General features: G+C 40.5%; 1 protein-coding gene across 1 annotated transcript; it reads left to right on the forward strand.

Annotated features, from left to right (window-relative positions):
* Nucleotides 1-836: 836 nt before the first annotated feature.
* POGLUT3 (protein O-glucosyltransferase 3) lies at nucleotides 837-25,378 on the forward strand. The gene is made up of 8 exons (XM_075049988.1): nucleotides 837-1,109; nucleotides 7,917-8,114; nucleotides 12,210-12,496; nucleotides 12,909-13,125; nucleotides 14,501-14,697; nucleotides 15,693-15,887; nucleotides 17,469-17,573; nucleotides 18,439-25,378. Exons 1-8 carry the CDS (start codon nucleotides 884-886, stop codon nucleotides 18,562-18,564), a joined length of 1,551 nt encoding a protein of 516 aa, XP_074906089.1. The 5' UTR covers nucleotides 837-883; the 3' UTR covers nucleotides 18,565-25,378.
* Nucleotides 25,379-26,687: the final 1,309 nt, after the last annotated feature.

Genomic DNA, 26,687 nt, shown 5'->3' on the forward strand with positions numbered 1-26,687 from the left:
AGCTTTAGAGAAATACGATTTTTTCCTCTTTACATTCCAGACCAGCTATTCAGCTGCCGGCTGAACTGTATCCTAAAGACAGGTGAGGTGTTGTATGCGGCGGGGAAGACACAGATCACCTGCTCTTCGGTTTGGCCTGTACAGCGCCCATAGACATGGGAAAGAAAACCTCCCGGGACATGAAAAGGCAGGGTTCAGCGCAGCCTGCCCGCAGACGAGTGGGTCTGAGGCTCCTTCCTCACGCCCACACCGGCTTTACCGTATTTTCCCCGACTCTCTGAAAGCGCACAGGCTCAGCACCTGGCTCGGCGCCCACAGATCGCTGCCCGCCCCCCCGGCCCCGGCCCCGGCCCCGGCCCCGGCCCAGCGGGGAGGCCGGGACCCGGCACACTCCCTGTTCTGCAGCACAGCCGAAGCGTCGCCGGGGCCCGGCCCGCAGCGGGCACCACCCGGCCCCCCGCCCCCGCGGCGTTTCAGGGGGCGGCAGCGGGGCACCGCGGGCCATTGGCCGGCGCGGGCTGCCTGAACCCCTCGGCAGGGCACGGCCCCCACCTGCGGCACGGTCAAGCGCACACGGGTTTTGCCGGGGAAGGCTCTCTCTCCCCGCCCTCCCGCGCGGGACGGGACGGCCCGTTGCCCGCGTCCTGCGGCTCGCCCCGGGCCGAGCGGGGAGGCGGAGGCGGCAGCGCCGGATCCAGCCGCCCGGGGCCAGCCCGGCCCTTCCCGCGCCCTCCTCCGGGCCGCCCCGCGGGGCGGGGAGGAGGCGGCGGCCGCCCGCGGGGAGCGGGCGCGGGGCCGCGCAGGCCCGGAGGAGGCGCCGGCCCCCCGCGGGGAGCGGGCGCGGCCAGCGCGGCGCGGCGGGGCGGTGGGGAGCCGCGGGGCGATGGGGAGCCGCGGGCTGCCGCTGCCGGCGCTGCTGCTGCTGCTGGGCGCCGCGTTGCCGCCGCTGCTGCGGCTGGCGGAGTCGGCGGACCCCGCGGACCCCGTTAGCGCCGAGCGGAGCCTGGCGTGGGGCCCCGGGCTGGCCGCGGGGCTGACGCTGCCCGTGCGGTACTTCTACATCCAGGCGGTCAGCGCGGCCGGACGCAACTTCTCCCGCTCCCCGCCAGGTACCGTGCGTGTGCTCGGGGCGGGGGGCAGGGACTGCGATGTCCTCGGAGGAGCTGGTCGGAGCTGCCCGCCCCTTCCCTCTTCCCCCTCCTTCCCTCCTTCCTTCCTTCCTTCCTTCCGAGCGCTTGCTGTGCCGTTGCGGGTCCCTGGCTGCCCCCCGCCCCCTCCCGCCCCTTTCAGCATCCCGCCCGGTCCCGCATCGCCCGGGACACGCAGGTCCGGTGGTGAGCGGGGCACATGGTCAAACCCCTCCTTGTTTTCTGGTACGGCTGAGTTGCTTCCTTCCGCAGGGCTCTGCTTCTCACCCATAGCCTCCTCTAAACAGTAGGTAGCTTACAGCAACAAACCAGCAAGCTCAAAGTAAACCAGTGCTCCTGGAGCTAGTGGATGTAAAGAAATCCCAGTACCCTGCTCAGAAGTGCTAACGTAATTATCAGTAATGCTGCACACACACCAGTTGCTTAAAATTTCTGTCTTGGTAAGCACGGCACTCTGGGGTCCGTTATCCTACTGCTGCTCCATTAAGGAGGAGTAATTTTCATCTCTTGTTTACTCAGCACAAGCACAAAACATCCCATGGCACTTCTGCAGGTGGGAACTGGGGTTTCTTCTCGCAGTCCAGCAGTATGCTGCCTGTCGGCTGTCTTCTGCTGCAGGTTAATTCCATACACTCTATATTAATAGTTCTAATATAGAATAAAAATAACTTCTGCATTGCGGATTTCATAGTGAAGATAACCCTGAGATAGCCACCCACCGGAAATCCTGTTGCTAATTTATCTAGGATATCTTGCTATTAGTTACTATTCATATAGATGGTACTGAGAAGATACCTCCCAAGTACGCACGGCCTCTTCATGTCTCATAGTTAGAAGGCTGCTGCTTGTGAAATTAAAGAACAGACATACAGGTTATGTCTTCAGTCTGACAGAACCCCAGATGCTTCAGGTCTGGACTTTCTCCAGCTGGTGTTGCAACTTGGTGCTGGATTGCAGCATGGTTTTGTAGTGGCACTGAAGAATGCAACTGCACGCTCACTGCCAGCGAAGCAGAGGCTGATTTCAGCTGTGCAGGGAGAGCCTTGGGTTCAAAAAACAGGTTGCTAAAGGTAAAAAGGTGTGAAGCTCAGCTGGATTCTCATGCTAGTATAAATCCTCCAAGATAAACTGATAGGACGTGGGTAATGAGAACCTAGTTTTGACCTCAGTGTGTTCATGTATGTTAGTATTTATATTAATAAATTCAGTGTCTTTGGAATGTTTCCAGGTCCTGATGCTATCTGGCATGGAGTGGTCTCCATGCATACCGTGACATTCTGTAGCCTCCAAACCAAGGCAGTGCATGCATGCTGCCGACAGGGAAGAGCTGTTGGCTCAGCCTGTGCTAACTGCTGAGCCATGCCAAGAATTATTTAGGAGAGTGCCAAGGATCCTTTAACAATTTAGCTGTACAGCTGGTCATATTCCAGTGCAGGAGTACTCTTTAATGTACTCATATAGACACAGGCTATAAATTTCAGTTCTCAAATGATTTTAAGTGTTCAAATTCTATTTGTAAAATGTCAGTAAGAATTGCAATTAATAATGTTTATTAAGGCACTGCTTTCCAATATAAACTGAATACATCTTAAAATATCCCTGCTGGGATAGCTAAATAAATCCGCATTATTACCTCCATTGCACAAACAAGAATACTGCGATCAGAGCAGGAGAGCTGTAGTTAAGGCTTCCTATTTGTAAAATTTTTCCAAATCTATTAAATCATGTTTTGTGTGGATTAGAATTTCAGTCAAGTAGGTCAGTACTTACTGGTATCCAGTATGAAACTTATATAGGATAATTAGTAGTTTTTAAATCCAGATGAGTTTTCTGAGTGTCACGTCTAATCACCAGAATTAATGTGCACCGCTGCACGTCACACAGTAATTTTGACCTACAGACTTGTAACTCGTTGGCTTGTCTTTTTAGGAAAGATGTCAAATGATGCGGAATTCACTCTTCTCCTAGCAAAATTATTCCAAAGATTAAAAAAATCACTGCTGAAAATATAGAACTTACTTTTAATATAAACTGCATAGATTTTTTCCTTTGGATACTTGGTTCACCTTATACTTCTTTTCTGCTAGGTTTTCCCCTAGGTTTAACAACCGCCCACCATGTCTTTATGTACGATTAACCATGACAAAGTCAGCTGTTAACTGTTCTTCAGATGATCTACATACTCTGCTAATGAATATTTTCAAGGCCTCCAAGGTATTCTTGCAGGTTTTACCAAATACTTTCAAAAAGAAGTGGCACAGTTCTTCAGCACTCATTTCAGTGTAGCTAAACAGGGTGCCTCTCAGTTACACTCACCTTCGTACCTGCAGCACTGCAGGACTTCCTGTCAGGTCTTTTGTTGACCACGATGCCTGGGCTTTTGTGATGGTCACACACAACTTCCTACCACGACCTATATTTCTTTGTTCCTGGATATATGCCCTCAAAGTATATGCTATTCAAAGGAGCCCATTGAACCTGTTTTGTTCAGCTGCCTTTTTATTGACCCTATTGATTTTGCAATTTCCATCTGTGAAAGTAACCAGCAATGATTTCAGTAAAACAGTTGAGGAAAAAAACCTTTTCTTCAGATCTTTTAATTTCTTGTCTGCATACATGTCAGAAATATGGTGAGTGGGGTTTTTGTTCTTCTCTAACAATTTGCTTAAATCAATATGTTACCTTTTCTCTCTTTCCGTTCCTGTATTTCTTCCCTCATTCATCCATGCATGGAATACCTCTTTTACAAGCTGCACAAGAGAAAAAAAAATGCATAAAGCAAGTTTCATCATTTGGACTTCTTAAAGTATCCCATTTTGACTGTGTCTGTATTTTAGTCTCTCTTCAGGAGTGGAAAATTAATTTGTACTTAAAATGCTGTCCCAGACAGGTTTTCAGGGTAACACAGAAGTGGTGTTACTAGTGGTGACGATTCAACAAGGACACATTTTTCCTTCATCATTTCTTTGGATTCAGAGAAACAGAAAAACATGAGTGAAAGTACCATGGTAACCTTCCTCCAATTTAAAAAAAAAAAAGAAATCAGCAAAAAGCTGTTATAATTAAATACTGCAGTAGTACTTAGAGGCCTTGGCCCCATTAGGCAATGAATGTTTTAAATCATAAACAAAAATCCTATTTCCTCCAGTGAATAATTTGTACTTACATTAAGTATTCAGTCTCCCTTTTCGTCCCCCTCCTTTTCAGTGGGGTTGCCTTTTTCCGGAGAGCTTTGTTATCAGGTCACTCTTCCCTTATCAAATGCTTCCTGCATCTAAACTGCCACCAACTAAAACTAACATATCCTTTGGGTAGATCCAGAGCTCCTCATGTCTCTAGAGCAGCTAAGTACATAACCAGTGGGGAAAAAAGACCCACTTAGTTATTTCCTGTAGGTGAGGACAAGGAGATCAAATTAGTATTTGACTTGTGATTTCTCAATATTCACTCATTTTTATGATAGTTGAAAACTTTATTTTCTCTGGTACGAATTCTCTGGTAGGAAATCTCTATACCCCGTTAAAATGTTGTTTTATAAAATGGGTAGAAAGAGACAAAGACGTAATACCAACAAGAAAACTATTTTCTTTGCAATCCTACCTCATCACATGCTCTGGATTCAAAGGCTTCTTCATCCAAATAGTACTAGGTGATAGTCATAAGAAGAGGATACTTGGCTTAAGTTGGCTGCTTTTAAGCAAGTAGAAAAGGTGGTTGTGACTGTCAGTGACATTTAGAGGCAGAGATGTCCATTCCTTCAGGAGAGTCATTCATGGCATCAGTTGCCAAATTCAAAAGGGAGGGACTCACTCCTGTGTTAACACCTCTGGCAGTATTTAGTTGAATGAGGAACAGAAATTGTAACTCACCTTTGGAGAAATGCATCTTTCCTCTTACTTGGACTACATCTCCACACTGTCCTCATGTAGAAGAGCATTCACAAGGAAACCAGCTCTCTGATGTTTTCTTCTCAAGCCTTTCAAGAGCCTCACCACAGTCTTAAGTGTTTGTGCTGGCACTAGATTCAGAGTCTTCGGAGTCTCTGAAGTCTCTTCACTCTGGTGGAGTGAAAAGCAGATACTTTGGTCATAAAAATACGGATCACATGAAATTAATAAAATGCTGTCCCAACTGTCTTAGACCTGGGTACGTTGTCCTTCTCATTTAATAAAAATGTTCCCAAGTCTTAACCACGGAGGCTCAAGCATTTGCAGTGTCATCCTAGTTGGCATTTATTCATTTTCTCTGTAATCCAAATCCAAGAGAAATCTAATTCCATCAGAATCATTGTGAAAAATGAAAATTAAAATAGTCCTTTTCTTCTGAAGAGGAATTATTTCCCTGTTGCCTTCTCAGCTGCCTGTTATTCAAGAGTTGCCTTTCCTAGCTCAAGAATGGTCCATCCCTACCAGCAGGAAATCAGACAAAGACAGCAGGAGGCCTGTACGGATGAACAAGGAGCTTCTGACTAAACAGACCCAGAATAAGGAAGCATACAAGGGGTGGAAGCAGGGGCAGGTGACCCAGGAGGAATATAGAGATGCTGTCTGATTGTGCAGGGTTAGGGTTAGGAAAGCCAAAGCTGATCTGGAGTTGAATCTGGTGGGGGATGTGGAGGACAACAAGAAAGGATTCTACAAGTATTCCTCTAATTTCTATGTTCTTACTATCTTGCACATCTCTGCTAGTGACAGTAAGGTGCAAGATACTGAGGAGGCCTTTGGTTTAAAGGGCAATTTATGGCCTATGATCATACAGCCATTCTTACATTATCATTTTGATTCTACTTTATGCCATCTTGAAAGGTAATCAGTAGCTAGATGTCAAAAATACATGAAGGGGGCAAAACTATACTTTTCTGCCTCTTTGATGATGATGACTCCAATTGCAGATACATCAAAGCAAGCTGAGGAGCTCCCAAACTGAGACCCAATCTGAATCAATTCTACTCACATAGATCCAAGCTGTGACAGTCTTGGATCTAACCCAATATACCATTCATAGAAATTGTTCTGGAGTTTAAGTCTATTAGCATTGCTTGAGCTATACTTAACAGTTGACCAAGGAAATGTCACACTGCGTAACTGTACTGCTAACATATCTTCAGCCTACCGCCTAAGCAAGCAGGGAGGTGTCCACTCATTGTTCTTCTGAAAATGAAGTACCACATATCTGGAGCAACCTCAATATTCCTCTACTTCTCAGAAGTCAGAAGTGCACTTCTGGAAATCATTCTGAACAGAAACTTAATCAAATGAGGGCTTCCCACAATAGATCTGCTAGCTACTGAAGACAATGTTCTGCATTTTTTAGTTGGTGGGAGTGATGCTTGCCACAGTGGCATTCCAAGAAGGAATGAATGCTTGCTTCATTTTATTTCTTCAATATGTTGTCAAATGAAGGTATTCTGACTTGGTTCTTGGCCTCTTTAGATGGCATGGACTTTGAATAGTAAGAAAACTGAGGGATGATTACAAATAATCCACATTTTATATTCTTACATTGGAACACAAAGCAGAAGAGGGGGTGTGTTCAGCCATGAGAGATTCTTCTGCTCGCAGGCACTGACCATATGCTTATTGATTGAGGGATCAACTCTGACAACAGTACCTGGAAGAATCCCAGTTACTCAGGGTAACTATTCTCTCTGTGAAAAGGCATGACATGTCAGGAAATACACATCTGAAATCATAAGGCTTCTGCCTAATTTAATCTGGAGACTCTTGCACAGTAGTTGATTTGAATCCACTTTCAAGATCCAGTGCTCTAAGGAAGATGTGATTGATCATTAAACAACTGTGGTACTTACCATATCGGTGCGTTTATTTGTGGATGCAAAGTATGTTAAAATATGGATTGTATAGAATTAACTGTAATATCTCAATCATGTAGTGCTGTTGGGACACATTTGAATTTTAGTAACATCTTGATTTTATCTGGATTTTTTCAGTTTCCTTTCTTTCTGTATACTACTTTGTGCTAACATTCGTTACATTTGTTTGGTTTGCAATGCTTAGACTATTAACATTTTGTGAATAATCTGTCCCTCTCTTTTTTGAAGAATAAAGTTGAAGATGACCATTTGTGACAGAAATAAGGGAATATAACAGATTTATGTTTATGCATACTCGTGTTGTCTGCAAAATATTCTACACCCAGTTAAAAAGTCACTGTGCATTAATGATGAAACGCTGGTGATCTTTAAGCACAAGTCAGACAGATGTCCAGGAAACATCTCTACTATCATTCTCTTATCCCTGCTTTTCAGTAGCTGGGACTTTAAATTTGCAGTCAGCTGCAGCCCAAAGGTGAACAATCTGTATCTGACTCCTGCATGCTGCAACTGCCTTTCCACAAGCTGGCAATTATTCTTTTCTCCTGTTACTTTAACTTGGTTTCCTATCTTTCTTACTCTAGAGGAAAAGATTGTTTCTCAGAGCACTAACTTGAAAACTTAGTATTAAACCTAATCATTGCTTCAAAATACCATTAGCCTTTCCTTCTATCTTGTAAGCATTATTTAACTCTTTATCTCCATCTACAGGTTTTCCATTTATTAGGTACGTGATGATCAAGAAGATTTGGTAGGATGACCTTCCATCACTGGAAATTACTTTTAGCAGCTTGGTATAATAAAAAAATTTCTAGTGCAAAGTTAAATTAAATTCCATGGACTTAATCAAGTAGAGTTTGCTCTCACTTTTATTTCATATATGTGATTCTAATTCCTTAAAGTGGTTTTATCTGGTTTTATTTTCCTCCTTTCAGGAAGAACACAGTTTAAAGTGGTAATTAAAGCACTTTCTCCAAAAGAAGTCACCAGAATTTATACCCCTCTCCCCTTGGATAGAAATGATGGTACATTTCTTATGCGGTATCGGATGTATGGGAGCGTCAGAAAAGGGTTAAAAATTGAGATACTTTATGGTGATCAGCATGTAGCTCAATCTCCTTATATTTTGAAAGGTAAGGTTATTTTTTTCATTTAATGTAATGTATGATGGTAGCTATAGAAATGCTAGGGACTAATATACTGCTAGAGGAAGAGGTGGGAAATTAGAGGTTTGTTTGCCCTTGTTCATGTAGTCTTCTCGCAAACATTCTCCTTATATAGAGAAGTAAGCAGTGACAATCTCTATACATTGCCAAGTTACAGGACCTAGATGCATAAGCATATAGATTATGTCCTCTGACATTTAGGTGATGTGTCCGGACAGCCCCTCTTCCCTCATACATACAGAAATGCATCTCTTCATATTTGGTAGGGAATAAGAGAGCAATGCTTGTATTTTTACGGTTTTCAAGCACATATTCACTTAAACGTTGTGTTATTTTTATCTAAAGTAGAAAATATTATCTGCAAAAGCAAGGAGTTTGTGTTGTTCCCAACACTTTATAATTAAAATGTCTGTGATTTCTAAAAAGTATGATCCTTCATAACAACAAAGACAATATTTCTTTAACCAGATAATATTTAACTTTCTTCCATTAGCCCAGTTTAATTCAGTGCAGGTCTATACTGTGGAAGAACTACTTAAAAGCGGGGAAAACAAGGCAAATCATTCTGTCATTCCACATCTGCTTCTTTAACTTCCTTCTCTTGCTCTCAGATGGAGAGATGTTTAGCAAAGAGAAAGATAATATAAAGTTACTTCTCTGGAAAGTCTTGTTTTATTTTACCACTACTTCTAACCAGAATTTTGCCATGGTTTTTTTTAAATAAAATTTCCTAAATACAAACTTAGAAATGTCTTCAAACTGAAAGGAAACTGTCCTGAGTCCTCAAGGTAGAATAACAGAATTGTAGAATGGTTTGGGTTGGAAAGCACCTTAAAGATCATCTAGTTCCAGGCCCCCTGCCATGGGCAGGGACACCTTCCACTAGACCAGGCTGCTCAAAGCTCCATCCAACCTGGCCATGGACACTTCCAGGGATGGGGCATCCACAGCTTCTCTGGGCAGCCTGTTCCAGTGCCTCACCACCCTCACAGTAAAGAATTTCTTCCTTACAGCTAGTCTAAATCTACCCTCTTTCAGTTTCAAGCCATTACCCCTTGTCCTATCACTACATGCCCTTGTAAAATGTCCCTCTCTGACTTTCTCATAGGCCCCCTTAGGTACTGGAAGGCTGCTATAAGGTCTTCCCAGAGCCTTCTCTTCTCCAGGCTGAACAACCCCAACTCTCTCAGCCTGTCTTCATAGGAGAGCTGGCCCAGCCCTCTGATTGTCTTCCTGGCCCTCCTCTGGACTCGCTTCAACAGGTCCATGTCCTTCTTAGGATGGGGCCCCAGAGCTGAAGGCAGTACTGCAGGTGGGGTCTCATGAGAGCAGAGTAGAGGGCGAGAATCACCTCCCTCGACCTACTGGTCACGCTTCTTTAGATGCAGCCCAAGATACAGTTGGCTTTCTGGGCTGCAAGCGCACATTGCCGGGTCATGTTGAGCTTCCTGTCAACCAACACCGCTGAGTCCTTCTCCTCAGGGCTGCTCTCAATCCACTCATCGCCCAGCCTGTATTTGTGCTTGAGATTGCCCTGACCCATGTGCAGGACTTCGGACTTGGCCCTGTTGAACTTCATGAGGTTTGCACAGGCCCACCTCTCAAGCCTGTCCAGGTCCCTCTGGATGGCATCTCTTCCCTCCAGCCTGTTGACCGCAGCACATAGCTTGGTGTCATCGACAAACTTGCTGAGGGTGCACTCAATCCCACTGTCCAGGTCGCCAACAAAGATGTTAAAGAACGCCGGTCCCAATACGGACCCCTGAGGAACACCACTCGTCACTGCTCTGCACTCCGACATGGAGCTGTTGATCACAACTCTTTGAGTGTGACCATCCAGCAAATTCCTTATCCACCAAGTGGTCCATTCATCAAATCCATGTCTCTCCAATTTAGAGACAAGGATGTTGTGCGGGACAGTGTCAAATACTTTGCACAATTCCAGGTAGATGATGTCAGTTGTTCCTCCCTTATCTACCAATGCTGTTACCCTGTTGTAGAAGGCCACCAAACTTGTCAGGCATGATTTGCCCTTAGCAAAGCCGTGTTGGCTGTCACCAATCACCTCCTTATTTTCCATGTGCCTTAGTATAGTTTTCAGGAGGATCTGCTCCATGATCTTGCCGGGCACAGAGATGAGACTGACTGGCCTGTAGTTCCCCAGGTCTTCCTTTTTTCCCTTTTTAAAAACGGGTGTTATGTTTCCCCTTTTCCAGTCAGTGAGAACTTCCCTGGACTGCCATGACTTCTCAAATATGGTGGATAGTGGCTTAGCCACTTCATCTGCCAGTTCTCTCAGGACCCACGGATGCATCTCATCAGGTCCCATGGACTTGTGCACCTTCAGGTTGGTTCCTTAGGCAGTCTTGAACCTGATTTTTCTCCCATGGTGGGCAGTTCTTCATTCTCCCAGTCCCTGCTTTTTCCTTCTGTGACTTGGGCGGTGTGGCTGGAGCACTTGCTGGTGAAGACTGAGGCAAAAAAGTCATTGAGTACCTCAGCCTTCTCCATATCCTGGATAACCAGGTCTTCTCTTTCCTTCCAGAGAAGGCCCACATTTTCCATAGTCTTTTCTTTTATCACTGATGTACCTATAGAAGCTTTTCTTGTTGCCCTTGATGTCCCTGGCCAGATTTAATTCTATCAGGACTTTGGCTTCCCTGTACCTGATCCCTGGCTACTCAGACAAATTCTCTGTATTCCTTCCAGGCTATCTGTCCTCGCTTCCACCCTCTGTAGGCTTCCTTTTTCTGTTTGAGTTTGTCCAGGAGCTCCTTGTTCATCCATGCAGGCCTCCTGGTGTTTTTGCCTGACTTCCTCTTTGTTGGGATGTATCGCTCCTGAGCTTGGAGGAGGTGATCCTTGAATATTAACCAGCTTTCTTGGGCCCCTCTTCCCTCCAGGGCTTTATCCTGTGGTACTCTACCAAGCAGGTCCCTGAAGAGGCCAAATTCTGCTCTCCTGAAGTCCAGGGTGGTGAGCTTGCTGCCAAAAGGATCTTGAACTCCACCCTTTCATGGTCACTGCAGCCAAGGCTGCCCTTGAGGTTCACATTCCCAACCAGCCCCTCCTTGTTGGTGAGAACAAGTTCCAGCATAGCACTTCTCCTTATTGGCTCCTCCATCACTTTGTGAAGGAAGTTATCATGAATGCATTCCAGGAACCTCCTGGATTGCTTATGCCCTACTGTATTGTCTCTCCAACAGATATCAGGGTGAGTGAAGTCCCCCATGAGGACCAGGGCTTGTGAATGTGACGCTGCTCCTGTTTATAGAGGGCCTCATCCACTTGGTCTTCCTGGTCGGGTGGCCTGTAGCAGACCCCCACTATAATGTCACCTGTCCCTGCCCTCCCTTTAATTCTGACCCATAAGCTCTCGGTCAGGTCCTCATCCATCCCCAGGCAGAGCTCCATGCATGTCAGCTGGTCATTGACATAGAGGGCAACACCCCCTCCTTATCTCCTCTGCCTATCCTTGGTAGTATGCCTTCTTTTTGCTGTTGCACATCTGCCAGCAGCCATGAAACTGTGACACAGGACAGAACCTGTTTTGATTAGAAGTCCATGAAATAAGGGCTTTTTTTCATGCTCTCTGAGGGTCTTGCTTATACCTAAGCTCTCTGCTTGAAAAGGACAGAAAGAATAGTTGATTATACATAAAACACCTTATGGCAGAGGTAAAGACTACTGTTTCAAAGTTCTGAATTATTAGGCTAAAATTGAAACTGTAATACCTGAGCTTTGGTAGTTATGGACAGAACAATTCTGAATGCCCTATGTGGTTGGCAGGTAGCACAATAATGGAGCTTCATTTTGCAGATGAATAACAAAAAATGGAGTATTTTTATTTCTGAAAAGAGAAGAATGTTGCTGTTTTCTCAATTACACTGCTAAACCCCAGAAATGTTACAGGGAGGATGATTTCCCAGGAAAACTTTAAAAAAACTTGGAATAAAAAATGTCAAGCCACTGTCATGTTTACATTTATATGCCCATGTGTTTGGGGAATTATGATTGATGTAGAATCACAAATATAGACTCTCAGTGCTTTGTTTTCTGCAGGACCAGTTTATCATGAATATTGTGACTGTCCTGAAGAAGACCCTGAGATCTGGCAGAACGTTATGTCTTGTCCATCCCAAGAACCTCAGATTACAAAGGACTTTATTTCTTTTCCCACCATTGACCTTCAGCAAATGCTTAAGGAAATACCAACAAAGTTCAGTCAAACAAGAGGTGCTATTGTTCATTACACTATTCTCAATAATCACATCTACCGTCGCTCCTTAGGGAAGTATACAGACTTCAAAATGTTCTCCGATGAAATGTTCCTGTCACTGGCAAGAAAGGTATCCATTTTGATCATTTAAGACTATTAAGCCACATTCTAATATGGCAATACTGCATTTGTTGTTGTATCTTCAGATTTGTAATTCCTGAAGTAAGATTTAACTTTTGTTTCTTCATCAAGATGACAGCGTATCTTAGAGATAATGTGTGGGGGCTGAACTTGACAGTAGTGAGATTGCTAGGAAAGCTGCAGGGACTAAGGCCTGACTCTGAGTGTTTTCCTGTGCATGTTTGTTTCATACTTGCTTGTAGGGCAGAAACTTGAAATTCATACCTTAAGCTCAGCTAAATCTATTAACTATCTAGTAGGTTTATTGATTGTGCTTTACATAAGAGAACTGGGGAATATATGTAAGAGTGACAAACAGCTTCTGTCTTTGTGTTATTATCCTTTCCTGGGTATACATTTAGGTTCATCTTCCTGATGTGGAGTTTTATCTTAATGTTGGAGATTGGCCAGTTGAGTATCGGAAAGCTAATGATACACCTGGTCCTATACCTGTCATTTCATGGTGTGGCTCTGCAGATTCAAAAGATATAGTCCTTCCAACGTATGATGTAACTCACTCAACTCTTGAAACCCTACGTGGAGTCACAAATGATCTCCTTTCTATTCAAGGAAATACAGGTAAATTCAAGAGCGTGGATTTAAAAAAATGATTTGTAAATTCCATCAAAGAAGCAAGTTGCATTCAAATAATGTGTTAGTCTTCAGTTCACAAGTGCCTTAGGAGGTCTCTTAATACAAGCAGGTTAGTCTTTAAAGGTTGTAAACACTTTCAACACTGCTACTAAGCAGGTGTTTAATACGGATTTAGAGCCAAAATTTAAGAAGTCCAGTTTACAACAGTGGTGAATTTTAACTTAAAGGTATCCAGAAGATAGCTACCATGACCTGTCAAAAGAAAATGAAATATAAATAAAAGGCCTTTCTCCTCAGTGAAGGACTTGAATTTGTTCCTTCTAATCAAATAGTAATTCTTTTCCTGACAGTGATGTGGCCCAATGTTTTGTTTACATAAAAATGAATTTGAATTCTGAAATAAATAAACTAGTACTATGCTGCAGCCTCTTTCAAATAAGAAAATACTGTCTGTATAAAAAAAATACCTCAGAGTGGGATCTTCTGAATTGCTTTTCTAGCTTTGAAGAAAGAGTCAGTTTTACTGGCAGGTGTCTTCCTCCCCGCCCAGGAAATTCATGAATACTTAGGGATCAGACAAATGCCATGAACAATACCTAAGGAGTAAAACTTGAGTGAGGAGGTATTTCTTTTTATTTGATTAGTTCACAGTTTCTCTTTTCTTTAGTAGTTTTTAAATGAAGTATTTTATTATCAGTTTGAAGCACTCCATGTTACTGATTTAGTACAGCTGCTTTTCCAATTAGGAGATGGTAAGAGCCTACTCCACTTTAAGTAGGTCCTTTAAGGAAATTTCCAGCAGAAGGATGAGGAAGGACGTATTTAATGTCTTCAAAAGCAGGCAGGAAGCAGAGATGAAGTCTTTCAGGCTCTTGCTAAGTATCCTGAGGACACAGTATAGCCTTTTTTTTTTTCCTCTTTAAGTCATCATTAAGTGATGGACCTAACTAAATTGCTGGGCAACAGAAGTGGGTTTTACTAAAGAAATTTTGGTTATTTTGGCAGGCTTTATGGATGGAGAATTACTTTAATTATTAGTATTTTACTTACATAATTTGATTATAATCCTTTATGTAGCTTTCAAGATAATTCAAGTTATTAAAATATAAAATTGTTGAGTGGAAAAGCAGTTCTGTGATTTTCCTAAGTGGCTCAGTTTCTCATCCCAAAATTCAAGCCAGAGCTGGGAGTTTAAACCCTGTGATTAATAAGTGATTATGGATTCACTACAAGAAACCATGCCTGTTTTACCGTGTCTCTGATTGTAATGCCACTGTCATAGCAAGTTCCGTATTTGCACTAAACATACCATGAACATTTCCTTACTGCTTGCTTTCACCTTATCACTCAATGCTCGTAGGCCCGTTCTGGGAAAACAAAACTGAGCGAGCTTTATTTAGAGGTCGAGACAGCCGAGAAGAACGTCTCCATCTTGTCAAGTTATCCAAGGAAAATCCAGAACTACTAGATGCTGGAATAACAGGATATTTCTTCTTCAGAGAAAAAGAAAAAGAGCTGGGAAAGGTTCAGCTGATGGGCTTCTTTGACTTCTTTAAGGTAGCAAGCAAATTACAGTCTTGGATTAATTTTGCTGTCAAGTTCTTACTAACTGAAAAGACAAGGCTTACTTTTGCCAGTTCCATTCAGTAAACAAAACAGTTATGCTATACTGGGAACACTGGTCCATGCAGGGTAGATAGACCACCTCTAATCAAAGTCATAGTGTGACACACTTCTGAAGAAAGCCACTATATTTTTTTGTGGAGTCCCTTAGAGACAGTTCTTGGAGATTATTTTTTTTTAAATAGATTGAGAAATTCAATTTCTCACCATCACAGTTTCTTTTATTTGGGGTAAATACGAAAACAATGGACACAATTTATGTCCATTGCAAGTATGTTATAGATGTCAGAAAGAGTCCTTGTAGTAACAAGTTAGAAAATAGATGGATGTTTTTGTTGCACTTGAACACACAAATTCCACTGCAACAGAGATATAAAAAGTAAAGGGGACAGAGTCCTGTAAAAAGCAATTATAAGATACGGCAATTGAAGTTCTGTTCCAGCGATTAATATATCAGAAATGCTGTAATAGCCAAGAGCATCTGTCAGAGCAGTACATTCATGGTTACTTTTAGTATAATGTTTCAGATTATTTTATATAATAATACATGTTTCAGATTATTCTACATAATAATATAATTTTAAGTCAGAATAAATTTCCTTTTTTTTAATTTAAGTATAGATTAGTTTTATTTCCTTCCCAGCTGTACCCCTTGCTCTGTCCCAGGATACTTTAATAGAATACCCATCAGGCAGTTCATGTTACACAAAGGTTCTTGACTGTCAATCTTGGGTTGAAAACAAATCTTTTTTCCATTACGTTATCCAGAATACCACGAAACTATACCTACTTAACACTAAAAGAGGTTTGAAGATGAGAATTAATAAACACAATTACATCTTGCCTGTGAGAACAATCTTTTATACAGTCAGTGTTCCTATTCCGATTCAAAACCTTTCACCTTTTTTTCCTCTATCTTCATGTTGTAGTACAAATACCAAGTGAATGTAGATGGGACCGTAGCAGCTTACAGATTTCCATACCTCTTGCTGGGTGACAGCCTAGTATTGAAGCAAGATTCCCAGTACTATGAACACTTTTATATTGGATTAAAACCTTGGAAACATTATGTTCCAGTTAAGAGAAACTTAGAGGACTTGATAGAGAAAATAAAATGGGCTAAGGTAAGATCCATTACTAATTCAAGTTTAAAGTGATAAACAAACATGTAAATAATTTATCTTAATACTCTCTGCTTTTTGTGTTTCCACGTATTTTGCATGAACTCTGTTGAGATCCTGGGATAAAGGAAGTCCATTTTATTGTTAGTATGAGATGGGAAGGCCTTAATTCAAGTAACCACTTCTATTCAGGGAAGTACTTAAGAATTCATTTTAAGTATGTGCAGAAGTGTTTCGTGACTTAGTATACTGACTGTTGTGGTTTAAGCCCAGCCAGCAGCTAAGCACCACGCAGCTACTCACTCACTTCCCCCCCACCCAGTGGGATGGGGGAGAGAATTGGAAAAAAAAAAAAGTAATACTTGTGGGTTGAGGTAAGAACAGTTTAGCAGAATGAAAAGGAAGAAAGTAATAATGATAATAATAACAATAATAAAATAACAATAATAATAATAAAAGAATTGGAATATACAAAACAAGTGATGCACAATGCAATTGCTCACCACTTGCTGACCAATGCCCAGTTGGTTCCCAAGCAGCGATCCTCACCCCCAGGCAAGGAATATTCCTTTGGCCAGTTTGGGTCAGATGTCCTGGCTGTGTCCCGTCCCAACTTCTTGTGCCCCTCCAGCCTTCTTGCTGGCTGGGCATGAGAAGCTGAAAAATCCTTGACTTAGTATAAACACCACTTAGCAACAACTGAAGACATCAGTGTGTTCGTTAGCAACATTATTCTCATACTAAATCCAAAACATAACACTATACCAGCTACTAGAAAGAAAATTAATTCTATCCCAGCCAAAACCAGGACAGTGACTAATGCAGGTAATTTTCAAAGAAATGGCCAGAATCCTAGATAGTACTTAATTGATTCTATCACTTTTTTTAGGTCATGACTAGAACAGAAGTCCTTGCATATTCTGTTTCAATGTACAAAAAAATCACTGCTCTGTAATACACTCAGAATGAGAGGCTGGGATTCTGTAACAAAACAAACCAATATAATTGTGTGATTGAAAACACTATTTGTGCTTTAAGTTTAGCTATTAGGTTAGAAAACATAGGAAAAGTTTCTGTTCTGAGAGTACTGTAGTTCTTCATAAAGACTCAGATGAGAATACTAAAAGCTTTGAAATATAGACCTAAAAAACCTGAGAGTCAGTACATGAATTCAAGCAGAGTTATTTTGAAAAGGAAGACATTGAATTGCATTGCATAGGAGAGGACAACAGCTGTGGCTTTGTCTTCTGTAAAACTAGGTATGTCTGTGAGATGTCAGACCTGATTTTGAAGAGGCTTGTGGCTTGTACAAAACAGTAGAGCAGTAATCAACTGAGTTTTCAAAATTGTACAATTATCCATGAAAGTTGTTATTGATAGCCCTAAGGTACCAGTTGTGACCATAAAACCAATCCAGTATTTTAAAAAAATCTGCAATTTAAAGTGTGCCTTTGCAGTCTACTGGTAATTGCACATACAGTTACAGATTTGAATAGCCCCTTTAATAAAACTTCTAATGCCAGCCAGGCTTTGAGTAACTCACTGATTGCTCTATTATTCATTCGTTTCGTCTCAATTTTCCAGGAAAATGATGAAGCAGCAAGAAGAATTGCTAAAGAAGGACAATTAATGGCAAGAGAATTGCTTCAGCCTCACAGGCTTTACTGCTACTATTATAAAGTGCTCCAGGTTAGTACAGTAGATCACTTTTTATTACTTTACCCCAACTGCTACTGCTACCAATGCTACAAATTTCCTATTCAGTCCTTACTTATATCAATAGCAGACATGGTTCATATTATTCACAGGGGATCAGTGTGAAGAGCTTTGCTGAAACTTGCTTCATCATTAAAGAGGCAACCTGACATCGTAGCTGTTTTACAGAATCAGAGATTTTATTTTTTTTTGCCTCCATCCCCACAGTCAGACCTGTTTTCAGTGTTGCTTGGTATGTGGTTTCTAACAGACGTAGGTGATAATCTGTACACAACTTTCTTCCTTTTTCCCTTCATTCTTATCCCTTCATGAGCTACTTCACTGTATTACAAAACAATGAATACATGGAAAAGAAATTCTGGAAGTATGGCTAGTAGAGTGGGAAGGGGTGGAGCAGGCCAAACAGTCATTGCTTCCCTAGGAGATGCAGATCTCTAGTGAAAGAAGTTTCTGTTCTCTGTAAGTACTCATTTCTTTTTCCTGTTTTGCTGTGCAGAGTTAGATCTCAGCCTCAGCAGCCACAGGCTGACACAAAGTTTGGAACTCTTCAGTGCACAAAAAGGACAGCATTATCTGCTTAAAGTGGTTAGAGGCATAAATAAGGACAATATTCAAATCACCATTAATAATAGGACAGGGGAAAATATTAAAGGAGGTTTTCAGAGGCAATGTAGCCTATTAGTAGGTGTATTATAAAGACACCTTGTAAACAGGTTGTAAACTATTACATGAGCCTGGATAAAGGCAAGCTTTTGAGTGGAAGGGAGGAGGAAAATTCTGTTTCATGAATTATATGTTGGTGCTTATAGCATTCTTAAATGTTGTTTACATATTTCAGAAATACGCCAAACGCCAAGCCAGCAAACCTGAAATACGGGATGGAATGGAACTTGTACCTCAGCCTGATGACAGAGACTCAGTATGCAGTTGCCACAGGAAAAAGCCTTTAAGGGAAGATCTATAACTGTACCGGATGGAGAAAATCACCCACTTACAATGCAAGAGTTTAAATAGGAATTAAGCTGTGAAATCTAAAGACACTTATGCACTAGCAAACTCTTAGTTATGTATTCTTCCTGTATTTACATAGCCTTTTTCACACTGACTCTGATCTACAATGTTGGTTCCCACAATTTTGTCTCCGTGACCACCACCAGACAGATACTGAGCCTGTAATGGGGAGTGTCTAGGGGATTTGTTTGATGTACTGCATCATCAGGAAGAAGAGTGCAGTACTGCTCATGTTCCAGCTGGGATCTAGTTATCCAAGTTTTATGAGGAACCAGTCATCCACAAAAGATCTTCCATGAGTCAGTGCAAGTTATTCTAATGGAGCATTTGCAACATACTAAAACAGTGTTATGATTTCTTCATAAAGTTTACCTCTGTGTTAGACTGTTCCTTGTATACAAAACAATTTTCTAACTAGACAAAGAAAATGAATAATTGAGATTTACAGATATCAAATCTGGTGTTGCTTTGAGATTATTTTTTGGTCAATGGTAGATAACAGAATAGAGAACATGATAAAATATTTATCAATTTCAGAGGAAAATGGAGAGGAGGACGAGAGAGCAGAATAATATTTTTATAAGCACCATGGTTGTGAATCACCAAAATTAGATGCTGCTTTAAAGCAGACTGTGTAGCTATCACAGTCGCAGTGCTTTGAGTGCCAAGACACCACTCACTCTGAAGATCTGTTCCCTGCCAATGACCATGTCTGGGAATATAGGCACAGATCCACAAAAGGACTTAGAACTTCAGGTAAGGCCAGCTGATATACTGGTGTCTTAGTTCAACAACACAATCTACAGTATTCTAGGCTACCTGAGTATTCACACACCTGAAATTTGTTAGTAGAGTTTTAGACCGCCTACGTTTAGCTTCTCTGTAGAGCTAAGGATACCACCATCTTTTTCACTTGGGTTCATGAACTACTTTTTTCCTGTGCTTTAGTCCCCAAAGGGATCTTAGCCATTTTCTGAATGTAGGTCATACCTAACCTTATAGTGAGATCAGACAGCAGATTCTTCATTCTTTTGGTTCAAACATGACAGAAAAACCTATGCTGTGCTTTCTATGTAATAGTCTAGGGGTTAGAGACCATGCTAAGCAATTGGGAATCCAACTGTCCGCCTTGGTTTGATTCAAAGCCATTTTTCCAGAGAGTGCCTTAGCTCCAGACTGGAGAAGAGGTCTTCAAGTCTTCCACTGAAGTTGTGCAGCAATGAAGTTAATACAAAATTCACAAGGCCAGAAGGAGCTGGTCATACCATTGCAATAAAGTGTGCCTTTGGGTGGGGCAGAGGAAACATCCTAGTCCTGCATGTGGCTCCCAATACCTCTGTTGATTTTTACCAAAGTTTGTCTACTTCAAAATGCATAAACCTGGAAGGAGACACCAATGCCAATACCAAGACCAATGCCCACAAGCATCCATTTCTGTCCTCTGCATTTTCATCTTGGCTAATGTAGCCTGCCTGAGCAGCTTCCTATTCAGCTACACTCGGATGTCTTTCATGGATACCAAATTCTCCCTGCACAAAAAGGAATGGAAATGTCTTAAGACTGTGGACTCATCTAATTGCTTAAGCACCCAAAGTTTAGTGCTCAGCACCTCATGCAGGCTTCATTCTTGGTTCTACACTGCAAGTTACTCATAAAATACATAAAACAACATTTCTGCACTAGAACAGGAAGATTTTTTCTGTATGCTAAATATGGAAAGCACTTCAGGCTTCTAAAGAGGTTAATGCAACTGTCCATCAGTCATTTATTACATTATGTCAGTTAAGAAAAAAACTGGAACGAGTTGCTCTACCCATCATCCTCTTTGTTCTGGTTCTAACACTAATATATATAGTGGTTATATTTTTATTTAGTGTGACAATCAGTCCTAGAACTTCAGGCTACAAATGTATGTTCAGCTCATCTGACAAAATTTTCTACATCAAAATTCAGGAACAGGCTTCCATTGCTGAAGCTAACACTTAAAACTGAGTATGTGCTCCTCTTTCCTTCTCTGTGTACAGTCTTTTTTACTGTATGATATGATCTTATTTTGTGATATTATCCATTATACCAAGTGCATTTTATATTCACCAGTATTTATGGAAGTGGTGTGCTCAGCAGAGGCAATTAAGCATACTAGATGATTGAAGCAACAAAGTTTTCCACATCTCACACATATATTTCAAACCAAAAGTCCAAAAATGATCTGTTTATATTTAAAAAAATGGGAGGGAACAGGGGGAGTCATGATGCATACTTTAGGGTTCTTTGGAAATACCTGAGTAGGATAGCTTGCCTGGCTTGAAACAGAAGCCTTTCAAACTGGAAGAAGAATCAGATGAAATTTAAATGGTCATGAAAATAAATAAATGTGAATATTTCATCCCTCCTTTCTTCCCTCATAAAAAGGGAAAAAAACTATTCTAATTCTTCTCTGCCAAAAAAACCTCCTTGCTTTTGTAATAAGCATCCCTTCAAAGCAAAGATTAGTTTGTCACAGAATGCTTTACAGATGCTTTTGTAGCTTAGAGGCAAGAAATACCCTGAAAAATATGAACACATTCATCTTCCTACCAAAATTAAAAAACAGTAGAGACATGGTAGAACTTTTATTAGAAGTGTGTAGTCATTTGAGAAAATCTGATTCAATTTATAACTACAGATCTCCCAAAGATAAAAGAAGGTAAGGCAGAGCCTCTCTTCCTTCCATTGGTGGTACTATATGCAATTTAAATTGTAATGAAGAGCAATCATAACAATTGCACCTCCAGGCCAGAAAAGATGTCAGATCTATTTTAGTTTGATGACAGGATGATACTCATTGGCCTGGTGTGTTGCAGGAATTGCTAATATTCAGCAAAACCTGTTTGTACAAGTTAAGTTTAACACATACATTAGACAGTATTTTTAAGTGACATACATACACTAGTTTCTATTATTCTGTAGTAGTTCTTGAACAGCAACTGAGTAAATCTCTTGTACACCTAGCAGTTGGTGATAATTTCAAAAAATAGTTACTATACCACAGTACTGACTTTTGCTACAGTAATTTCAGCTTTTAATGCATAACATAGGATTTAATATAAAGAGTAAAATCTGTCTCGTTTTCATCAAGGAAGTAATTTTTAACACACTGTAGAACTTACCACTGATGATGGAGACAGGTTTATTTCTTTGAAATAGTATGTCCTGAAGTCCAGGGCCAATATTTTCAAACATAAGAATCTACATAGAAGTGGTCTGACTTCAAAAAAGTTGGTCATGCAGAGCCTTTACTTAAAGCTCCTTATTTTCAGATCCCTTTAACCTTAACAGTAGTTTCATACAGTGAACACTCCAGAAATTTAGTCTTTATGTTATGCTATATATATGTCCTAACATATTTGGGCACCCACATTTGGAAATACTCTATCTCAATTTCATCTTGAAATGGAAACTAGTAAATCATTATCTGTTGAACATAAAGGAGATATAAATTCAGTACATTTTTAGACTGTATTTTTTGAGATTTACATCAAGTTAACTAATATATGAGTTTCATGACAGTATTGTGCCAGATTCATAATTAAAAAAGACCCTATAATCAAAGCTTGCCTGATGGAATGTTAGATTCAGGCATCCATTCTGGGAAGCATACACCCAACATTCATTACATTAGAAAGTAAATTATTTAGTTAGGGAGGAGAGCTGACAGGGAAAACATACATCACCTGTTTGAGCACGTTTGAGAAGCTTGCAAAGAAATGATAATAAGGAAAAGAAGTATTACATAAACCTATTGGCTCCCTTTACTGCTTCAGTATTTCAAAATTGTTCTCTGTAAGGGCAGTGATGAAGTGCAACATTTTATATAAATATATAATTGTTTAAGTTCACAGGATTAAACCCTAGAATCTTCTTGTTTGTGAATACTTTTATAGAATTTTAGTATATATAAGGTAGTATATAGCTTATATATACTAAGTATATATAAGTATATAGCTATATAAGTACTAATGCTTGGCTTTTGTTTTGAGTTGTTAATAATGTAAGAAAATCTATACTGTAGAGTTATGGCACTAATTTTGTATTCTGCTGTAAGAATCAGGGAAAAGGATTATTTTGCATGTCTGTTTGAAGACATCTGAGACAGCTGTAGCACATATCTTAATCGAGTCCCATCATGTGAGTGGTGACAAACAAGAGGTGTATTAGCCAGCAGGTCAAGGGAGATGTTTCTTCTGTTTGGCAGTTGTGAGACTGCAACTGGAGTACTGTACTCTGTTTTGGACTCACCTATACAAGAAATACATTGACATAGCAGAGCAGATCCAGCTGATGACCACCAAGGTGATAAAGGGGTTTGGCACATGAAGTACGAGGAGAAGATGAGTGGGCAAGGGTTAGGTTAGCCTTAAAAAGAGAAGGCAAGGGAAAGATTACCTTGCTGAACTCTAAAGGGAGGGTGTAGAAAAGACGAAGCTAGACTTCTCAGAGGTGCACAGCAGAAGGCCTACAAACGACAGACACAAGCTGCAACATGGGAAATTCCAATTAGATAAGTGAAAAAAAATCTTCACACTGATATCCCCAAAGAGATGAAGCTTGGCCTACATGACGTCCAGATGTTCATTATTCTATGAACTACATTTTGGTCATACAACAGGCATTTATCTAGTCATATAGCAGGAGGATAAAAACATCCAGCTCTTGAGTGTCTCCCGGAGGAAATGAGCCTTTCTGTGCTGACACTTTTGACACTAATCATGTTTATGTCTCCCTTGATAATACTGACTAAGTTTTGCAGATATTTTAATGTTGGCTTACAAGGCTATAAAATTATATATTAATATTATATATTATTACTATATATTATCACAATATACCATAGTCATGCAGTACACAGAAGATTTGACGGAAATAGGGTACATTAATTTGGCATTACATGCTTGGACTGATTGAAAGTGCAAGACCTGCTCTTTCGAGAAGCTGAATATACACTTTACACATATAAGACAATTACAAAAGATTTTCAGTGATGGTTCATAACTGTAAAGTAATTAATTTTAAGCAGTCAATGGGAATATTAAGTAATAAGTAATACACATGCTTAAATGCCAGCATGCTCTGTAGGCCACTGGTGAGTGAGCATGACATATTCCCATCCCTCTCCCAATACTAAAAAAATCAGTCAGGATCCATCTGTACCACAAATTTGCAATGTTGCATAGAGATACTCAAGACAGCTCAGCAGAATACTAGAAGGGCCTACCTGAAATAGGACAGAGCTTCACATGGTTACCTTCCTGCTGAAAACCCATGGAATACATTATTCTGGATGGAACCTGTCTAAAAGCCAATCGATTCAAGCTATACTTGTAAGACCGTAATTTCCTTTATAGCTTATGCTACTCAAAGAGGTTGTTTAGCATTAGATGTTCTTGCTTACTTTGGGGTCAACAGTAACCACAATTCCACATACTCTTTTTCTCCCAAAAGGTCTAGCCAAGCTGTTTAACCGCTCCAGCTGTAGAGATATGCCACCTTATGACTGATAGCCAGGATAAACCAAAACGGTTGCTACCAAGTTAGCATCCTGCAGGTCCGACACCTGATTTCATCTTGCATGTTACTCTCACCAAATATTTCACTGTTGCAACAGAATGAGATTTGAGTATTTTATTAATTTTAACATGGAAATCTGCTGACAGAGTGAACACGGTTTAGAGTGAAAACTGGGTTTGCTTCCAAGTGATGTTTTTGTTCCTATGCTCAAAACCATCAGCTGTTACCTCAGGAAGAAGGTAATTTTGTCAGTACAGCTAATTTCATTTAATGAATTTTTAAAAAATTACAAACAATAATATCCCAAACCAAATAAAAAAAACACTCTGCTGGTAAAAGTTGTTACTCTTGTAAAGAAAGATGGCTGTTACAGATACTTTGGTCTATTCTTTGTAGGGAAGGCAAAGCATGAAGTGAACTTCATAAGCAAAGTAAGTTTAAAGGGATACTTCAGGAATACTCTATACTGTATTACTGTACACTAATAGTGAACTCCAAGACTAGTTAATTCACAACAGTGAAATTAAGGGTCAGGGTTATACAGTAAGATTATATCTGCTAAAATATGAGATACAGAAGAATCAAGAAAACATCATATCTCTGACATAACCACTCAAGCAAAATCCTATACAGAGATTCAACTCATTCTGGCATTCAACTCATCCTTAAGATAGTCTACTTACAAATGTCAGGAATGTATGCTGCTAATGGAAGCTGTATCTCTGCCAATGAAGTCTGTATTCTTCTGCCCTATGAACAAAGCTACTCTAATGTGGACTAGCCCCCGCTGACCAACTCCAGCATGCCTTTTCACACTACAACCATTCCATCTTATTTACAGACTCTGGCATTTCCTTTATTCCCTGAAAGATTCACTTGTGTCTGTAAGGTAATCAACAGTCACACTGATGCAGAAATTCCTGTAACTGAACCTGAAAAGTAGGTGTAAATTTTAAATGCCTCATTTGTACTTAATTATCTTTTCACTCTTTAAAAAAACCAAGCATTTAAAGGTGGTACAGATCACGTAGCTATGACTTCATAACATATTCTAAATATTTGGCAATACTTAGATGCAAATAGTGCATATATAAGATGCAGAATAATTCTGAGCATTTTTTATAAAATAGTTTCTAAATTCTGATTACCTGCTGGAAAAGAAATTTTTCTGTGATAAAATGTTGTGTCAAATAAAAAATATTCCCAAGGATCCAGAAAAACTGCAGCTTTTTCCTGACTATTAATATTACTACATGTATAGTGAATCGTTCACTGGAATGAAGAGCATGGCTGTTGCTATTTACTCTTTCACAAGATAATAAATTTCACTCATCACGATTCCATTCCAGTCACAGAAACACACACTAGCAATTGGATCTTTTATTTCAAAATGAACAGAGACACAGGAAAATTAGCTTTTCCCTGTAAAACTTGAACTGATCAACTCAAAACAGGTAATCTGTGCACTGCAAGATGCCAATTTGAATGAGGTCTGCTCTAGGGACAGTTACTATCATAAGCTGGTTCATGAACCAAATGAAATGAAATCTTGGGGAAGCCCTTCATGAACATGCAGCTCTAAGTACCATTAGCAAACAAATTCAAGCATTTACTTAAATCTGATGATCGAACTACCCTCATAAGCAGTAGGTGTTTTCTCTGTTCCAGTCACAAGACAGTACTCAAAAGCCAAACAATTCTGTTTGTAAGTTATCACCTTCAACCTTCTCAAGCAACTATGGTCCACTATCAAATGTGTTTGCTGTATTAATTTAATACTAAGTTACACCCTGCTTTGATGACATGCACTAAAGTGTAATAGTTGTCAAACTGGATCTGTTAAGTAGGTTACTAGGTGCAGTTGTCACCAGTTCCTTGAAGGATTATCTTGTTAAGGAAGCCATTATAAAATCACTTCTGATGGGGTATACAAATGATATTCACATAGAAAGGCCAGATTCTGGTCCCACTAGAGTAAATGGCATAGGATTTTTGCTGAGTGCATTCATATTTGTAATAAAAAATAAAGTCTAGAAGGTTAGCTGATCCAATGAAAAAATTAAGTGAGGGAAAACCACATACTGTTCATAGGCAAATGAAAAATTACCTTGAATATCTTTGGGTTTGAGACACAGGACATCTAAGAGTAGCTAAGCAGTTTTCTACTTCTAGGGACCTTGACAAGTTGTCCCCTAAATCAATTCCCTTGAATCACTTCATCATTTGTCAAGACTAGACAAAAACCTTAAGCAAGTAAGAAATTATATGCAAAACTGGCAAAGTTATGGAGAAGAAACTTTTATTGTTTGCCAGTTAGGTTTATTTCTTATTGTTACACCATCAAGTACAATTTTAACAATCTATGCCCAGATATGAAGAGCCTAATGAATGCGGCTGATAAACTATGTAATTTTCAGGGCAACAGGAGCAACATCAACTCTCATTGAACTCATAAAATTGCCCTTGAAAATTACATTGTATCAGATTGTAGTCTCCTACATGTTTCTGAGAACAAAATGATCTGTTCCT

This window comes from Buteo buteo, chromosome 18 (genome assembly GCF_964188355.1).
Source record: "Buteo buteo chromosome 18, bButBut1.hap1.1, whole genome shotgun sequence".
In the NCBI taxonomy this organism is placed as follows: domain Eukaryota; kingdom Metazoa; phylum Chordata; class Aves; order Accipitriformes; family Accipitridae; genus Buteo; species Buteo buteo.